The sequence below is a fragment of the Lytechinus variegatus genome, chromosome 3 (assembly GCF_018143015.1).
Source record: "Lytechinus variegatus isolate NC3 chromosome 3, Lvar_3.0, whole genome shotgun sequence".
Taxonomy (NCBI): domain Eukaryota; kingdom Metazoa; phylum Echinodermata; class Echinoidea; order Temnopleuroida; family Toxopneustidae; genus Lytechinus; species Lytechinus variegatus.
In genome coordinates, this window is record NC_054742.1 from 21,669,879 (window position 1) to 21,689,382 (window position 19,504).

The 19,504-nt window shown below is 37.4% G+C and overlaps 1 protein-coding gene across 3 annotated transcripts in view; it reads left to right on the plus strand.

The window, feature by feature from the left end:
* The first annotated feature begins 4,741 nt into the window (after positions 1-4,741).
* LOC121410496 (telomere repeats-binding bouquet formation protein 1-like) overlaps positions 4,742-19,504 on the plus strand; it is a 44,723-nt gene continuing 29,960 nt past the window's right edge. For 2 of the 3 annotated variants that reach the window (XM_041602631.1, XM_041602632.1), the window contains exons 1-3: positions 4,742-4,798; positions 11,074-11,214; positions 14,199-14,327. In XM_041602631.1, coding sequence (XP_041458565.1) covers positions 11,100-11,214; positions 14,199-14,327 — 244 coding nt within the window. In that variant the 5' untranslated portion in view covers positions 4,742-4,798; positions 11,074-11,099. The remainder of the gene's footprint in view (positions 4,799-11,073; positions 11,215-14,198; positions 14,328-19,504) is intronic. The other variant, XM_041602633.1, reaches the window with a different exon arrangement.

Sequence of the window (19,504 nt, forward strand, 5' to 3'; positions counted from 1 at the left end):
TACGTCACAAAAAATGTGCTCACTCAAGCATGAGCATATACGTTATCAAAGTTTTGGGTGGAGTGGCTCAATGATGGATAGTAAAACAAAGTTAACATCATAAAATTTACCAAAAAACAACCTTTGTCCAACTTTGTATTTACACAATCTGAAAAACTACTCTTGTGACTTTCAAAAATGGTCATTTTGAATTCAATCTTTGATTACTCATGCTGTATGACCCAACCGATCTCATTTCCCCCATGCAGGAGTTGCTTAATGTGTGTAGCAAACCACCTACGAAATATTATTCCGTTCAAAAGTTACAGCGTTTGGATTTAGGGGGGACTTGTTTTGTTGTGTATACATACACACACACACACACACACACACACACACATATATATATATATATATATATATATATAAATAAATAAATATATATATATATATGTGTGTAAAGCTTTACATGTTCAACAGCTTTTTGGCAACTCTTTTTTATTTAAATATTGTAAAGAAATGGATTGGATTGTTCGAAACTCACCTTCACCCAACAAAGGAAATTATATGGTGTCGAAAGTCTGTCTTTCTGACGGTCAATTGAATCAGGGTTGTCTTAGCCATTAACCCGTCTCTGTGGTCTAGTGGTTAAGGCACCGGCGTTCAAAGCTGGGGGCCCGGGTTCGATTCCCGGCAGAGACATTTTTTCGGCATCACCAATTTTTCCAAAGGGTAGATAGCTCTGGGGAACCTTCATTTAAGCTACACCTACCTTTGTTCTCTTCATCCATTTCTTTACAATATATATATACATATATATATATATATATATATATATATATATTGTTATATAAGAAGAATTGTAAAAGCTATATAGTTATACTTCCCCTTTAAGGATATTTTGGAATGATTAAGAATGTTCTGGAAGGCTCTATATATAGTACAGCTGTGTTACACATGAGTAATCTATGAATAATCTTTGTTATCTCTGGTGACAGATCCTTCTCAGTTATTGCCCCGAAGCTCTGGAATATTCTCCCCATCAATGTACGTGAGGCATCAACGTTATAGAACTGTTTAGTCCCTCCTTACTTTTAATTAGTTTCATTTTCCAATACTATACGCTTCTATTGTATTCTGTATGAATTCATACCCCTCAGTTAATTTGCATTATCATATTGCGTTCAGATTTTTAAGTCGGATTGTGTTCTTAGTTATTATGATTATATAAATTTACATACATGATTATCGACCCGTTATATTCAAGTTGTGTATTCGCCGATTATCTCTTTATTTGTACGCATAATTAATAATTAATTTTTCGTAATGGTATTTTCACTTTCAGTTCCTTTGTTGCTCTTATTTACTGAATATCTTGTATTCTTTTCTCCCCTTCTTTCTTATCGCTTTGAAACTTATATAAAGCGCTTTATAAATGTTGTATATTATTATTCTTATCTATGGTATGTCCCAAGAGAGACAATACAGACTGCTAAACAATAGAAATTGCTTTACAATAGACTTGTATTGGTAGTGGAAATAAACAATAGGCTTAGCTATTTTGTTGACATGTTAATTTCAATGAGGTCATTCAAGAGTCTTCCAGATCTTACTCCAGAAAGAAGGAGAATGTTCTGAATATAGTGAATACTAGAAACTTCTAGAATAGTTGAAATCTGTATATAAGCTGCAGATCATATCATACCAGATCACTTTATCAGATCAGAGCTAAGAGCTTCACGCCAGACTTTATGTCAGAGCAGACTTTATTTCCACCTGGAATATATATCTTCTGTGGAATTATTTACCCGCCATCAATGAACTGTTTGCCGTTTTTTGAGAGAGGAATTCTCAGTTCTCATAGGGATCAATTTGTTTTAATGAACACTCTAACCCACGTCGGATTGCTGAAATTGACTGTTAATCATCATCAGCATTGTCTTCACGGACATTTCAACTCGTTACAGTGACTCTTTTTATTCATCGTGCTTCAGTTTCATCATCGCCATCATTAATAAGGATTCTTCCCAGCCAACTTGGATTATTACTTGGATATAATATCATCACTTCGGAATTTTACCTCTAGCACTACAAGCGATGTACATCTAAGACCAATATATATTTGTTTATGTTTTATTAGTTTTTTAGTGTTATATTTCCTGTAATAATAAAAAGAGGAAATCAAATCTAAATTTCAAATTATTTTATTGTTATTTGTTACAGTATCGTAACAATACATATATATATATATATATGTATTTATATATATATATTTATATATATATATATATATATATATATATATATATATATATATATATATATATATATACATATATAAATATAAAATAGAAATAGTCTGCTTCGGCATATTGAATAAAATAATCATAAATGGTTTAGTAAAATCATAGATTTTAAAAGAGCATAGCTTTCATTTTTGAGAGCTATGCTCCTTTCAAATTATATGATTTTATTTCTACGGCATTTACTATACCATTTATGATTATACATATATATATATATATATATATATAATCTATGATTAATATTAAATTTTCTATCATGATTATGTCACCACTAATAAAAACGTGTAATCTGAAATGTTTGTGTTGAGAAGTAAATAGCAAAAATATGAAATTTTTTGTGAAGTTTTTATTTTTAATTTGTCTAAAATATGAAGATTTTTAAGGAAAAAGGGGCACCTGAATATTGTTCAGCTCCTGATGACAAGCAATGTGATGAAGGGGCATGACATACTCATTAATCTTTGTTTGATATAAAATTTGTCATCATGATGATAGCACAAATATTTTATAAGATATAGTAAATTTTATGATTGGCAAGTGTCAACTTATCTTTGACTTTCCTGGGAGTATAAACTTCTTGCCTCAACTGTGTATGTATATGTGTATGTATGTATGTATATATATATATATATATATACATGTGTAAAGTTATACATGTACAACAGCTTTTGGCAACTCTTTTTTATTTAAATATTGGAAAGAAATGGATGAAGAGAACAATGGTAGGCGTAGCTTAAATCAAGGTTCCCCAGAGCTATCTACCCTTTGGAAAAATTGGTGATGCCGAAAAAATGTCTCTGCCGGGAATCGAACCCGGGCCCCCAGCTTTGAACGCCGGTGCCTTAACCACTAGACCACAGAGACGGTTAGTAGCTAGGGCGAGCCCGATCCGATTGACCGTCAGATAGACAGATTTTCGACACTATACCAATTATATATTCCTTTGTCGGGTGAAGGTGAGTTTTGAACAATGACAAGCCGCCATGCCTCAGCTGGATCAAAGCTATTGCTTCAATACAGTACACATATGGAAGAAGAAATACAAATGTGTAAAGTTATACATGTACAACAGCTTTTGGCAACTCTTTTTTATTTAAATTATTTATTCACCCGACAAAGGAATATATAATTGGTATAGTGTCGAAAATCTGTCTATACGGTCAATCGGATCGGGCTCGCCCTAGCTACTAACCGTCTCTGTGGTCTAGTGGTTAAGGCACCGGCGTTCAAAGCTGGGGGCCCGGGTTCGATTCCCGGCAGAGACATTTTTTCGGCATCACCAATTTTTCCAAAGGGTAGATAGCTCTGGGGAACCTTGATTTAAGCTACGCCTACCATTGTTCTCTTCATCCATTTCTTTCCAATATATATATATATGTATATATATATATATGTATATATATATATATATATATATATATATATATATATATATATATAAACATTGAATATTCTGAGTGCAATGTCTGTGACCTTGAACAAGACGCGTATGTGACTAAATAATTACTGCGAGCGCGAAGCGCGAGCGGGTAAACGTTGACAGTTAGACCTAAAATGGGACACACTATTAATGTTTTGGAAATCATTGAATGGGTAATTGGATATCTTCGTACATTAATAATGCGACCTGGATTTAGGGCATTGTAAATATATTTCTTTTATCATGAAAGTCAATAATGTGAGCGCGAAGCACAAGCGGAAAAAAAAAGATATTCTGATCTGAAGAATGGTCACCGTTTTTTAAGCACTGTGGGTGAAATTGAGAGGTGGATATGGATTGAAATGAATAAATGGTGCGAGCGTGAGGTGCAATTTTGATTTAGGACCGGGATATTTAAAGACATGTCACCATACATGAGAATGATGGTTAGCCTCCTATTCCTCTTTCGAAGCTCGAGATGAAACTTGTCGATATTCCAATCTGAAAAAAGGAACAATTTGATCATTAGGAATTCGTGGATATTTTATTATCTTATTTATTAATCTAATAATAGCCTAATGAGAGTGCAAAATTTATAAATATTAAGGTCTGAAAATTTTATTTTTTGTTTGGTTAATTTTTAATGATATGCTTGACACCTTAATATTTTCATTGATGGGGCGCGAACCCCCCCCCCCCCCCCCCCGATCGACGCCTCTGCGCTGCCGGGGGGCGACAAGGCCCCCGTTCCGACCCCTTAATCCACCGATAGGATAGGAGCAATCGAAAATTTCTTCACAGCAACAAAAGCGTGATAAAACGAACACTCGATCTGATCTGTTCACATCTTAGACAGATAGCACAATCCGGCACAATCACGGCCCCAATTTTTATACTACGGTTCACTTATCAGTGATTGTGCATGTGCGATAGATAGAGTTTCGGCGGCGGGCGGGCGCGCGCGGCACGGCGCATGCATGCAATCGTAATCGGATATCGATATCGCGTCGCGTTGTTGCCTTGTTGTCAATTGCAATACGAAGAGGTGCATGGAGTTGGCTTCGCATTGCCATTAATTAATTGTCTCTTTTAGGTAAAGTTATCGATCTTTTATCTTCATTTGTAGTATATTTCATAATGAAGGGAATTATGTAACTACCCGGTAAATTGGGGGCCTAAATTGGACTACCGTAGTCAAGTCGTAGAATGGAATAAGCGATACGGTACATCTAACCCAGGCCAGGCTAGGCCTAGGGTCTGGCAGGGAGCTCCGGCGCGGGCCCGCTTCGGCGGAGCTCCCTGGGTTTAACATTAGACAGCTGGCAAGCAGCCGTCTGTCTGTTTCCTTTACCTTTACCCGGGCCGAGATTCTGGAAGAATGCTGATGATCCCAGCAGTCGTGCTTCCAGTTCAAGTCCTTCATCCTTCTCGTGAGTTAGGTATCTTCTTCTAGCTTGGAAATCTGCACCGTCCTTAACCAGGACAGTCTATCCCGCCCGCGTAGCCGTAGCGGGCAGGAGCCCAGGACCTTACGACGTGTTGACCATACTCACCTGACTAGCGTGAAGTATGGTCAAAATAATTCTCCGAATAAATAGTAAAAACAGAAATCAAGCACTTACCACGATTATATGGATGATGGTCTAACGAGTGGCAGTATTCCTGACATCTGGGCACAAACTGGAACCTCAAAAAACGAAAAGTTCTCTCCTATCCCAGTCTCGATTGGCCATTTTGTTACGATTCATTTGTTACGATTCATGGGTTACACCGTCCTCAACATCAGTGTGATTTATGCATCATAGCCATAGGGTGAGCAGTATGATGGGGTGTCCAAACTTCGCGCACTTTTCAAAAATATTCATCAGGCTTGATTTTGTTCACAAAATATTCATAATTTATACAAAACCAATTCAAGAAATAGTTATCACATTGACGGCAAGATCGTAAACTATAAAATCATGGACGAAAATGTAAAGTAGGTCAGGGCGTTTCGCCGGTATCGCGATCTCAAAATTCTATTCCGATCGGCGAATGCGGGCTGTGCTGGAAAACCGTTCAGAAAAAGTGTGACCTAACTTCGCGCACCAAAACTTTTGCGGAGATTTAAACAAAAACTCAAGCTCAAAAAAGTGAAAAATTTATATCATATTGATGGCAAAATGCTATGGAATTGGTTAGTACCACATTTAACACATTTTTGATGATTTCTGCTTGCAAAATGGTGATATCTTGTCTTGATGCTTGTTGATTTTTTCAAAACGGGGGCTAGCGGTGACAAATTTGCCGATCTTTTGCCAATATTTTCATGAATACTGAATTCTTTTTCAAGAAACTTTCACTACAGGGTAATTTTAGGTCGCTTTTCACATTGATGATCAGATTTTAAGGATATTGGCTAGTTTTTTAGATAATGACCGTCCGCGAAGTAAGGACACGCGCATATGGAAAACAAGTGGACAGAAGGTCCTCGCTGCACGCACAATTCCCTTACTTCATACCTTTTTTAAAAAACAACTGTGTATCAAGGACAGGCGTTGTTTCAGATAGAATTTCCGCCCCCCTAAAATGAATGTTAACTTCTATCAGATGACCATTATTTTTTTTAAATTCAATTGATGGGAAATATGGCACTTTATTACATTAAAATCACTCAAAACCATCCATAGTCAGGAATATGTATTGGGATAATCGGTTTTGGAGACATTTTTATAGTACCCGGGTGGATTATATCCGTCGTTACATCGGTGGGTGATGATATCAAGAATTTCTGCCCAAATTATAATAAAGGGCACATTGTGAGGCAAATGCTCATGAAAGAAGCATGGAGATTGGTTTAGAAGGAAATAGTGCACTTTTATCATCAAATCAGAGGAGATTTTCTTTGTGATAGTGATGTCCGAAGAGCAAACCTACACTCGACGTGCATTCAACAAATAAGACTGGGCAGAGCTTTTGTGTATGTCGGTGTGTTGTTCGAGTCACAGCGGTTTTCTAGCTCTTTCCATTGCAGTGCTGAACATTTTATTAGGAATATATAAATATATAGTCCGAACTATAGATAAAAATATATCAGATACCATTATTTTTGCCAACAAAAATCAATTTTATTCTCTGAAAGTTGGATATGTCTCTGAATATCGTGACGGGTCCATTATGTATACGAGGGGTGCATCCTAGCTTACCACTGCATAGGTAAGTCTGAAATTAAGTTGTGCTTATTCTTTTCACTTTATAATGATGTTTTAAATGATCAAACAACGATAATTCATGAAATTGACACAAAATATTGCGAATCAACGCTGAAACATTATTTGTGTATACTTTTATCCCTCTGTAATGCCATTTCCCCCATAAAGCCGCAATGGAACATTCTGCACCACTAGTCATACGATGATCGCGAGGTCTGCACACGTCGTCTGCTATGTTTTTACATGTCCGGTACACTGTATGAAAGTTTTCGATATGGAAGTTTGGACTCACTGCCATACCGCTGGTCTGCCCACACCTTGTCTAGCCTTATTTTGAAACTGTTCACCGTCTGAGCAGTGACTACCTCTTCGGGCAGCGAATTCCAGTCGTTTATGATATGCTGGCTGAAATCATCTTGTCTGATCTTCGTCAAGCATCTGGGTTTCGAGAGCTTCAGACTATGCCCTCTTGTGTTGCCTGTTGCATACACAAAGAAAGTATCACCTGGAATGCGTTCAAATCCATGGATTATTTTGTTTCGAGGAGTTAAAAAACAAAAATAGATTTAAAAAAAAAATTAATTTCTCTTTGTATGGCAATGTATCCTATTGCCGGATGCCTTTATTTCAGTGCTCTAAAAATGAAAACTAAATGTACCTGTAGATCTAGGCCTACTGTAATCAAGAAAAAATTGCACTTGCTTTTCCAAATATTAATTATTATGAAGAATTAATTATTGAATATTTACCAACTCATTTTGGCATCGCACTTGCTGCATACGGTACCCCTCCACGAAAAACAATCATTTTCGTGCGCAGCAAATTACATCAGTCATGATTCCAGATGCAGTAAAGACTAAAGATATTCTTGATTACAATGATGTAAGAAAGAATTTGTGTGATTTTTTTTCTTCATAATAGGCCTATTATAGATTGAAAATAGGGGGTCAGATGTCCGGACACTTTATATTTTTGAAGCCTTCTTTTTTTGTCTTTGGATTACACAAAAAAATATGAATTCAATAGATGTACCGGTAATCATTTTCTATATTTTGTTCGGTATTTATGTTATAATATTTCCTAACAATTTGAACTTGAAATTGATGAAACTTCGCTTGTAAATTTTTCCAAATGGCTTTCTAAAAGTTATCGTCTGGACACACAACAACTGGGTACTAGTATATTATATCATGAGTAAATTCTAAGTTTTTGTTTGCTTTTTGTTTTATATCGAATCTGAGCAGATGTTGGTAATAAATTTCTGTCTGCTAAAAATGCTAACGTTAACTACTAACTTGCCGGGGTACTTACTTTACTTTGAGTCCACGATGCTTTTTTTTCTTTTTAACTGCATGTTCCATGGCACTTTCCGATATTAATATGCTCGTTCGTATATATTATATCTCCTGAAGACGGACAGTCAACCTGCCCGAAACATCTAGTCTTTCCACTGCTTCTGCTCATTATCTCTACTTGCCGACTCTAGCCAGCACCTCCTGAACCATCCTACTACTCAAGCTGTTTCAACTCATATATCTTTTCTGATTTACAGTCCTTTTCAGGACTACATTCAAGAAAGATTACTCTCCTCTCAAATTTCCAATTTCTCGCCTATCCACTGTTTCTATAATACATTACTCCACATGGTGTACTGTAAACCACATCAGCGATTGAACATGTCACCATGCAAACCTTCAAACAAAATCATGACAGTGTCCTGTAATACAGAACGTGACTATACACAGACGGCTCGCGATCGTGCAGCTGCCATTAGGGGGTTTACAATACAAAATCTCTGACGGGCTCATCAAATTTTGTCTTCATGTCATGAAAATATATAAAAAGAACTGGACCAAAATAAAGATTATTCCGTTTTGGCCTGAAATGCACCAAAACAGGAAAAAATCAGTGACTTACTTCAGCTGTCGCAGAACTCCCGCTTCCCTGGTTGAACTTCGGTCTCTGTAATTGGTGAGTGGAGCCAACAGAGTTCAGTGGAACAACCAATAACAGACCGAAGCTTTGGGTCTAGGGATACCCCAGCTTCTCACTGATTCTGAGCATGGGCCAACTCTCAATCTCGCTGTGAATGACCATGAGAAATCTGAAGCGTTGTTATATGATTTTCAAGTGTTTTTACGAATGAATTGGTAGGAGATGCTCTTATTCCACCTGACCACGTGGTCATCTTGATGCTTGATACCATGGAGATTATTGAGGATATGGTTCCAAAACGTTGCTTTGGTTAGATATTTCCAAGTCTCCAGGCCTGGATGATTTCCAAATTCCATACATATCTTCTTAAATCACTAGCTTCTTCCTTAGCCAAGCCTTTGAGCATTATGTACAACACTTCAATTAGAACAGGTGTTCTTCCCCCAGTATGGAAGAAGGCCCACATTTCAGCTGTTTCTAAGAGAGGTGATAAAGCTTTGCCTTATAAATATCGGCCTGCATGTATACTGGTAAGTCTAAATTGTATTCTTTGTAAAGTACTTGAGTCTTTACTCCGAGATGAAATTATTGACTACTTGAAGTGCAATAATTTGTTAGGTCCTAAACGGTATGTCTTGGTTCCTGGGAGGTCCACTTCTTTCCAATTGTGTAATTACTATGGTGGACTACTGAGGTGCCTGACTCAAATGGTAAGGTAGATGTAATTGGACTTTATTATGAAAGCTTTTGACCAGGTTCCAGTCAGTGATGTGTACATTACTTTTTGCAGATACTGAGAATGAGATTCTTAGTGGGATTACTTGCAATCATGATTTTTCTCAGTTACAAGATGGTCTTGGTCTGATAAGTGGCTTTTGAACTTCCATCCTGAGAAGTGTAAAGTTTTGACTGTTGGTCCTGTTAACATGGTGTCAAGTTGCCCTCCCAGGGGGGTGTTTCATAAAGCTGTTCGTAAGATAAGAGCGACTTTAAGAACGACTGGTGATCCCTTCTTTCGGTAAATGGTATACACCATTGGCGATGGTTTAGCGCGTAAGAAAGGTTCACCAGTCGTTCTTAAAGTCGCTCTTATCTTACGAACAGCTTTATGAAACGGCCCCCAGGTCATATTATTTAAGAAAGGTAACATTGGATATAATCTAGAGCATGTTGAAATAGATGGCGGACTTTCATTTGATGCTCACATAGAGAAAATTGTTTCAAAAGCTAACACGCTAGCAGATTTGATAAGGAGGCTATTTGTCTTTGGACAAAGATATGTTTAAGAGATTTTAAAGGCTTTTGTTCAGCCTCATCTAGAGTATGGTCATGCTGGGGGCATAATGCAGAACTTAATTTGATTATACGGTTTCTCCCCCTTACCGCGCCAATTCTTCAGACATCACTGTGTATCACCAGGAGCTGGACATAGATGAACAGAAGATCCTGCATCCAGGACTGAACCTTATGTATGTTCTCTCCGTCAAAAGGGAGAATTAAAGAGTAGGGTAATCAAAAAGGGGTGGTAGAGCACCCTTTTCTGCAAAGATGATGTACTTAAGCGTCATGCACGTGCAAAGCACCAGCATTATGGGTGACTTCAGTCTATTGACGGAGGGGATGCCGCAGAGCCAGACGAAGTTTCAGCGGAGCATATCCCTGACAGAAATAGACTGATTTTTCAGTCTACAGAATGAGGCACTAGACTATCTAACTTGTCTTAGACCAAAAGCTTTGGGTTTTTTTTAGTAGTATATTGGTTGTTCTGCTGAACTCCGTTGGCTCCATGCACTCACCAATTACACAAGTGTATGAGGAGCAAATTTTTTTTTTAAAGTTTTTAAAAACTCCTCGAAACAGATGGCTGCCAGCTGTCTATATCTATATGTAACTGTGCACAACTTAGATCTAGGTGGCAGGCATAGAACTATGTTTCAGTGGCGTAATGGGTGATTTAAACTATGGTGTTTAAATTTGGTGTTGGTGGTGTAACAACTGGGGTGCTTGGGAACTGAAATTAAACATGACATGGGGGTCACCGTGAACTGACGCCTGAAACGAGGGGCTAAGGAAAGAGGGATGATAAAGGGTGAACTGATTTGCTTTTGAACTGCTGGCATGTATGCCCCTCTTTTTGAACTATTGGGTTTCTCCTGCTGGTAGTTCTACACAGAGAATAAAAGGATCTCAGATACATGTGTAATTCATTAGAATTTCACTCGTACTTTTTTGTTACCTGCAGATGTGAATACAGGCTTGCTCAACATTATGGATTTGAAAACTGATATAGATTGTCTAATAGAGTGTTTGCGGTATCATCCTGATGATGCAAGAAAGGCACGTGATACCATTCTCACTATTGCTTCACTTTGTTCTGGCTCAGGTAGGTCTTTATGTAAACCCAATCACAAACACTTAGTTTTTGCAGTAAATTTAGTCATGAAGTAATATTCATTTCAGTGTGAATTCAAATGTTGACAATGTAATCCAATAACACAAATTTATCTGGAAATGGATGCCGCAACAGATTGATGAAATGCACCTGTCATCAGGGTGATTAAATGTCATACTATTTTGTGTTTTATAGTCTTTGCAGTATTACACTGTTAATGGTGGTTATGAAATTGTGATAGAAAATCAGTTAATTTTGTTATGTTCAAATGATTGAATTCATTCAAAGTCAATTCATCTATAAATATATTTGAAGTGATCCTGCTAATATACTTATTCATTGTCAATTGGGAAATGTTGTAAAATTTGCCTTATTAAAGGAGATTGAACCCCTTAAAAACCAGTGTATTTGTGTGGAGAAAAAAAATGTATGAAAAAAAAATGATTATGATCTTTGAATGTTGATAGCATTGCTAAGGCTATTGGTTCTTCCCATTGGAAATCCAATCAATGACACTCATGAACAACTTTCCCATAACTTTTGTACAAAAAATATCTCATATTATTGTCTATTTTATCTAGTCTACTTTAAACCCTAACTATCAGGGGTGGGGGAGGTACCTTTTCCACCAACCCTTGACATTGTTCGTGATATTTCCACTACACGAATTTTTTATTTATTTTTTCTCACCTGCGTATCAGAGCGAGACTATAGGTGGTTTTTCTGACGGCAGCAGCAGTGGCGTCAACATCAAATCTTAACCTAAGATTAAGTTTTTGAAATGACATCATAACTGAAAAATATATGAACCTAGTAAGGGTAATCAAGTATTACTAAACATCCTGCTTTGGTTTCAGGTCACATGACCAAGGCCAAAGGTCATTTAGGGTCAATGAACTTGGACCGTGTTGGGAGAATCAATTTTGAAATTTTAACAATATTGAAATTTTAACCTAAGGTTAAGTTTTGAAATGTCATATCTTAAGGAACTATATAGACCTAGTTCATGAAACTTACACATAAGGGCAATGAAGTATTACTAAACATCCTGCCTGAGTTTCAGGTCACATGACCAAGGTCAAAGGTCATGTAGGGTGAATGAACTTTTGGCATGTTAGGGTTATTTGTTGAATTTCTATCGTGACTTAAATTTTTATGAAGCTAATTCTTAAAAAATAGAGTAATCAAGTATCATTGAACATCCTCTGAGAGTTTCAGGATTTTGGACATGTGGGGGGAATTAGTTGAATTGGCATCATGAATTGGAATGTTTATGGATCTAGTTCATGAAACAGACATAAGGGTAATCAAGTAAAAATGATTGTTTTGCATACATCTTAGATCACATGATGATGGTCAAAGGTCACTTTGGGTAAATGGACATAGATATATGAATGTTTTCTATTTTGAATAATTATTCAATAGCTGTTTTCAAAGTAAGCACTGCTGCTATATCAAATTGTGTAATGCAGGCGAGACTGCCAGGCCAGAGGCGTTCCACTTGTTTACTTTCAAGTCTCGCAACTTTTGAGGCCAAATTTGTGATGTCTGGGCATGTGATTGCAAAATTACGCTACATGATGTGAGTGCACATCAAACCAAAATAGCTCAAAAAGTATATATCGTGTACCATGTCAATACAAAATCTACAAAAAAAAACCCCAAATAAATACATAAGCTCCCACCCCTGGAAATTTTAGCTTGCAAAATAGCCGAGGTAAGATAGAGATAATTTGGCTATTCTTTTTATGGGAGGACAGATCTGAACTATCATTAGAATGTGCAAAATGGTTGTTTTTTTATCTTTATTGCTGTTTTTTTTTTTGGGGGGGTTCAATCACAGAAAAAAGGGAATGTAGTTGTTCTTTTTGTCTTGCCCATCAGAGGTGACGGCGAGACTTGGGGATCCAAATGTCGTCCATCTGTCGTCCGTCCGTCACAAACCTAATGGCACATAACTCCACAACCGTAAGTCGTTTTTCAACCAAACTTGGATGGTAGATGGACTTGGAGTACCTGCATGTTATGCTGCAGTCGGAGGTCACATGGTAAGGTCAAAGGTCATTTTCAGGTCAACGTTAAAGTTTACATGCAAGACTCTCTTTTGACACTTAACACCGCAACCGTAAGTTGTTTTTCAACCAAACTTGGATGGTAGATGGACTTGGAGTACCTGCATGTTATGCTGCAGTCGGAGGTCACATGGTAAGGTCAAAGGTCATTTTCAGGTCAACGTTAAAGTTTACATGCAAGACTCTCTTATGACACCTAACTCCGCAACCGTATGTCACTTTTCAACCAAACTTGGATGGTAGATGGACTTGGGGGACCTGCACGTTATGCTGCAGTCGGAGGTCACATGATAAGGTCAAAGGTCATTTTCAGGTCAACGTTAAAGTTTTCGTGCAAGACTCTCTTATGACACCTAACTCCGCAACTGTAGTTCACTTTTCAACCAAACTTGGATGGTAGATGGACTTGGGGGACCTGCATGTTATGCTGCAGTCGGAGGTCACATGGTAAGGTCAAAGGTCATTTTCAGGTCAACGTTAAAGTTTTCATGCAAGACTCTTATGACACCTAACTCCGCAACTGTAAGTCACTTTTTAACAAGTTTTGATACAATTCTGTTGCATGCCCTCGCAAATCACGATATTTCTGGTTATTTTCATAAGTGGGCAAGACACAAAATTGCTCTTGCCTTATTTGCATTACACATCTAGTTGGATTATCGATTAAGAATTTCATCAGCATTAGCATTTATCAACATGATGGGCCTACATGTATTGTTAGTAAAAAAAATTCACACTTTCATGGAACTTATTATTTGACTTAAAAAAAAAAAAGCTAATATGTTCCCAAGGTTTTATTCTTCTTCAACTTGTGTTGAATGGTTATGTTTGATTTCTATAACTCAAATTTATCTCTCTACAGTAGTATTAATAAGATTATGCTTTTTATCATCTTCTAACCAGATGAAGCACAAAATCTCTTGAGAACTTCCGGAGGATTAAGTTTTCTTGTTAATGTCCTGAGCACAGCCCAAGATGAAAGTTTGTGTATGGCTACTCTGTATGCTTTGGGGTGTGCTACAGAGAGGAATGGTAAGATTTAGTTTTAATCATCCAAATCACACATTGTATATCTGCAATACTTCAACTTTAATATCACTAACAGATAAAATTTATTACAGTCCGACCTCTCTTATCCAGCCTCCCGTTACCCGGACGCACATCATTTTTGTCTCACCTGCGAAGCAGAGTGAGACTATAGGCGCCGCTTTTCCGACCGCGGCGGCGTCAACATCAAATCTTAATCTGAGGTTAAGTTTTTGAAATGACGTCATAACTTAGAAAGTATATGGACCTAGTTAATAAAACTTGGCCATAAGGTTAATCAAGTATTACTGAATATCCTATTAGAGTTTCATGTCACATGACCAAGGTCAAAGGTCATTTAGGGTCAATGAACTTAGACCATGTTGGAGGGATCAACATCGAAATCTTAACCTGAGGTTAAGTTTTTGAAATGTCATCATAACTTAGAAAGTATATGGACCTAGTTCATGAAACTGGGACATAATAGTAATCAAGTATCACTGAACATCTTGTGCAAATTTCAGGTCACATGATCAAGGTCAAAGGTCATTTAGGGTCAATGAACTTTCCCCAAATTGGGGGTATTTGTTGAATTACCATCATAACTTTGAAAGTATGCTGGTCTAGTTCATAAAACTTGGATATAAGAGTAATCAAGTATCACTGAACATCCTGTGCGCATTTTGGGTCACATGACCAAGGTCAAAGGTCAATGAACTTTGGCCAAATCGGGGTATCTGTTGAATTACCATCATAACTTTGAAAGTTTATGGATCTGATTCATGAAACTTGGACATAAAAGTAATCAAGTGTCACTAACATCCTGTCTTAGACTTTGGGTCACATGATCAAGGTCAAAGGTCAATGAACTTTGGCCATGTTTGGGGTATTTGTTTAATTACCATCATATCTCTGTAAGTGTATTGGTCTAGTTCATAAGACGTGGAAATAAGAGTAACTAAGTATCACTGAACATCTTGTGGGAGTTATATTAGTTTTCAAAGTCAGCACTGCTGCTATATTGAATCGCGTGATGCAGGTGAGACCGCAAGAGGCATTCCACTTGTTAAATTTATTTCACGTATTTCAAGAAACTGGTAAATTGATTGTTTTGTTAAAATGTTGATTTTATTTCACATGCTTTGTTTTCCCCATCAATAGGGGAATTAAGAAGTAATCGAAGAGGGTGCTTTAGCGCACCCTTTTCTCAAATAAATGCTCTAGTTAAGGTTTTTCAAATGTCCACCATTACGATCGAGCCCTATGGCCGAAATACGTCTGTGTAGTAGGAAGAGGACAAAAAAAAATTGGAAAAGGTTAAGTAGATATCATGATCAGTCAGTCTAATACCCCTTTCAAACTGGCCTCTTCATTTTTCCCTGGCGAACTTCGCCGGCAAAATTCTCAGGCACGCATTCCTCAATTTCCCGGCGAAGAAAAAAATGTACCCTTTCGCACTGACATCTCTTCCCCGTCGAAAGTCAACGGATGATTAATTTTGATCAGGTGGAAGTAAGTGCAAACCCTGTGTCGATGAATGCGCTCGCTTTTTTCAATTTGAATTTTTAATTGTACTCTTTCCTAATTGCAGATACCTAATTAATTTTATCAGTGAAGTTTTAGAGATGATGGCTGGTAAACATTTCTCAGCAGCTGCTGCTGATCAGTTTACTCGGCACGGCCATGCAGAATTAGAACGAAAGAAAAGAAAATTGTAAACATATTGCTTCTTACCGATTACAAAAGTTTTTTTTTTTAATTTACAATATATTCTAGAAGTAAAGAAACAAAACAGAAGAACAATCACAGTATTTTGATATTTAAAAAAAACCTGTATGTTCGAGGGTATTTAACTCTATGGAATGATCGAATCGCTCATAAAACGTGGCCTTCTACATTTCACCACGGAAATAATAGCTAGCGAGCATGGAATCTCAATTTAGGGGATTTAGGGGATTTCGGGGAGGAAAAAAAATGACATCTGTGTCATTAAGGAGGAGAAGCTCTCCGGTTTGCTTTCAGACTGGCTGTTTCACCGGCGAACTTCGCCAGGGAAACAGTTCCACCAGCGAAGTTCTCCACTTGTAGAGGCGGAGAAGTTCGCCACATGAAAGGGGTATAATATGGCTATTATGAGGCTATATTATTTGGTGTGTATGATACTAGCATAGATCCCAGGAAGCCTATCGATTTTGAGGTCCAAAGGTCAAGGTCACACTGACATGTTTTCATCTTATCCTTCTGCAGTCCTTGTAAACGTGATAAAAATTAGTTTAACTTAACCTAGGCACATATATTTTGGTGTGTATGAAACTTGCATGGATCCCAGGATGCCTAATGATTTTTGTCTCGTCTGCATAGCAGAGCGAGAGTAAAGGCACTACTTTTTCGACGGCACAGCGGCGTCGTCAACATTTAAATCTTAACCAAGGTTAAGTTTTTGAAATGTCATCATAACTTAGAAAATATATGGACCTAGTTCATGAAATTTGGACATAAGGGTAATCAAGTATTACTAAACATCCTGCCTGAGTTTCAGATCACATGACCAAGGTCAAAGGTCATTTAGGGTCAATGAACTTTGACCATGTTGGGGAAATCGAATGTCTTAACCAAGGTAAAGTTTTTGAAATGTCGTCATTACTTTGAAAGTGTATGAACCTAGTTCATGAAACTTGGACATAAGGGTGATAGTGTATCATTGAAGATCCTGCCTAAGTTTCAGGTCACGTGACCAAGGTTAAACATCACTTACTGTCAACGATCTTTGACCATGTTGGGGGTAGTTGTGGAATCGTCATCATAACTTAGAAATTTTATGGATCTAGTTGATGAAACTTAGACATAAAAGCAATTATGTATCCCTGAACATCCTGTGCGATTTTCAGGTCACATGACCAAGGTCAAAGGTCATTTAAGGTCAATGAACTGTGATAATGTTGGGGGTATTTGTGGAATTGTCATAACTTTAAAAGTTTATATATCTAGTTCATGGAAACTTGGGACATAGAGTATCCTTGTATCCCTGAATAACTTGTGCTTGTTTCAGGCCTCATGACCAACTTTGGCCGTGTTGGGAGTATTTGTTGAATTGGCATCATAACTAAAGTTTATGGATCTTCACATGTAGTTCATGAAACATAGACATAAGGGTAATCGAGTTGTTTTGTACATGTCTGAGGTCGCATGTTGGTCAAAGGTCATGTTGGGTAAATGGACATAGTATTTTATCATCATATGAGTGTTATTTTTAATAATCATTTAATAGTCTTTTTTAAATTCAGCACTGCTGGTATATAGAATTGAGTAATGCAGGCAAGACTCCCAGAGGCATTCCGCTTGTATATACATTTTTCTTGTACTTAGTTTCTGTAATAAGTAGATTCTAGCTGGGAGATGGTGGTCTGTAAAATTATGTACCTACCAGGCTTTGCCCCTTAAATTGTAGGTGAGCGGCCATGCCCAGTTTACATTTTTGTATATTATATACATATTTTTAATAATAAGATTTCTGTAATAAAAAGATTTTGAATTATATGTGAATGGCCAGTTTCAGTTACATTTTTATATATACATTTTTTTAGTATTTAGTATCTGTAATATAAGTATGTATCTACTGGGCTTTGCCCCTTTAAATTGTAGGCGAACGCCCAGTGACAGTAGCATTGTTATGTATACATTTTTAAAATATTTAGTCAGCCACATTATATATATTCGGAGGGCGAAGTTGGCTCAGTGGAGAGCAAAGTTGACTTGGTCGGTAAAGTGTCTGCCCATTGACCCAAAGATCGTGGGTTCGAGTCCACCAGGCGGATGACTGAAGCCAGTGCGTTGTGTGTAAATGTCTCTCCCCTGTTTCATAGATGCAGGCTATTGTACAGTGGAAAACACTCCGTCCCTCAGATAGGATGTTAAATGGAGCCCCCGTGTAGAGGAGAATTACCACCTTTGCACGTTAAGAACCCACTGCACTATTCAAATAAGAGTAGGGGGAAACCTCTGTGTAGTGGTCCACCTTCATTCCCCCAAATAAAGTTATATCGAGAGGAGAGACCCTGCTGGTCACAGTTCTGTGTGCAGGACCTTCTAGGCGACCCAAATTGGCTGGCTCCTCCAATGCGCCTTTAAATGTTTTTGACAGAAATATATGGCACTTTTGAAATGCTGTGAATCATCATCATCTTATATACATTTTTTTTATATTTAGTTTCTGTAATAAATTGATTCTAACTGGGAGATGGTGGCCTAGCTGTCATTTATGTACCAGTTTTTCCCCTTAAATTGTAGGTGAACGGCCATGGCCAGTTATATGTTTTTAGATATACATGTTTTTAGTATTTAGTTCCTGTAATGGCTGGGAGATGCTTGCCTGTGAATTACAATGTATGTTCCTACCGGGCTTTGCCCCTTAAATTGTAGGTGAAAGACCATGCCCAGTTACATTTTTATGTATTCATTTTTTCATATTTAGTTTTAGTAATCAGTAGATTCTGGTTGGGAGATGGTCGCCTGTGAATTATGTACCTACCGGGCTTTGCCCCTTAAATTGTAGGTGAACAGTCACGCCCAGTTACATTTTCATGTAAAATATTTAGTCTTTGTATTACCTAAATTTTGGCTGGGAGATGGTGGCCTGTGAATTATGTACCTACCGGGCTTTGCCCCTTAAATTGCAGGTGAAAGGCCATGCCCAGTAAAGATTTTTTAATATTTAAATTCTACAATAGATTCTTGCTGGGAGATTGTGGCCTTTGAATTATGTACCTACCGGGCTTCACCCCTTAAATTGTAGGTGAATGGTGAATTTTTTTAAATATTTAGATTCTGTTATACGTGCGATAGATTCTCGCTGGGAGATGGTGGCCTGTAAATTATGTACCTACCGAGCTTTGCTCCATAAATTGTAGGTGAACAGCCATGCCCAGTAACATTTTTATACATTTTTTTTAAATATTTAGTTTCTGTAATAAGTACGATAGATTCTTGCTTAGAGGTGGTTGCCTGTGAATTATGTATCTACTGGGCTTTGCCCCTGAAATTGTAGGTGAAAGGCCATGCCTGGTAACAATTGTATATGTACATTTTTTGTCTTGCCTGCGAAGCACAGTGAGACTATAGGCGCCTCTTTTTTGACAGCGGCGGCGTCAACACCAAATCTTAACCGAAGGTTAAGTTTTTGAAAA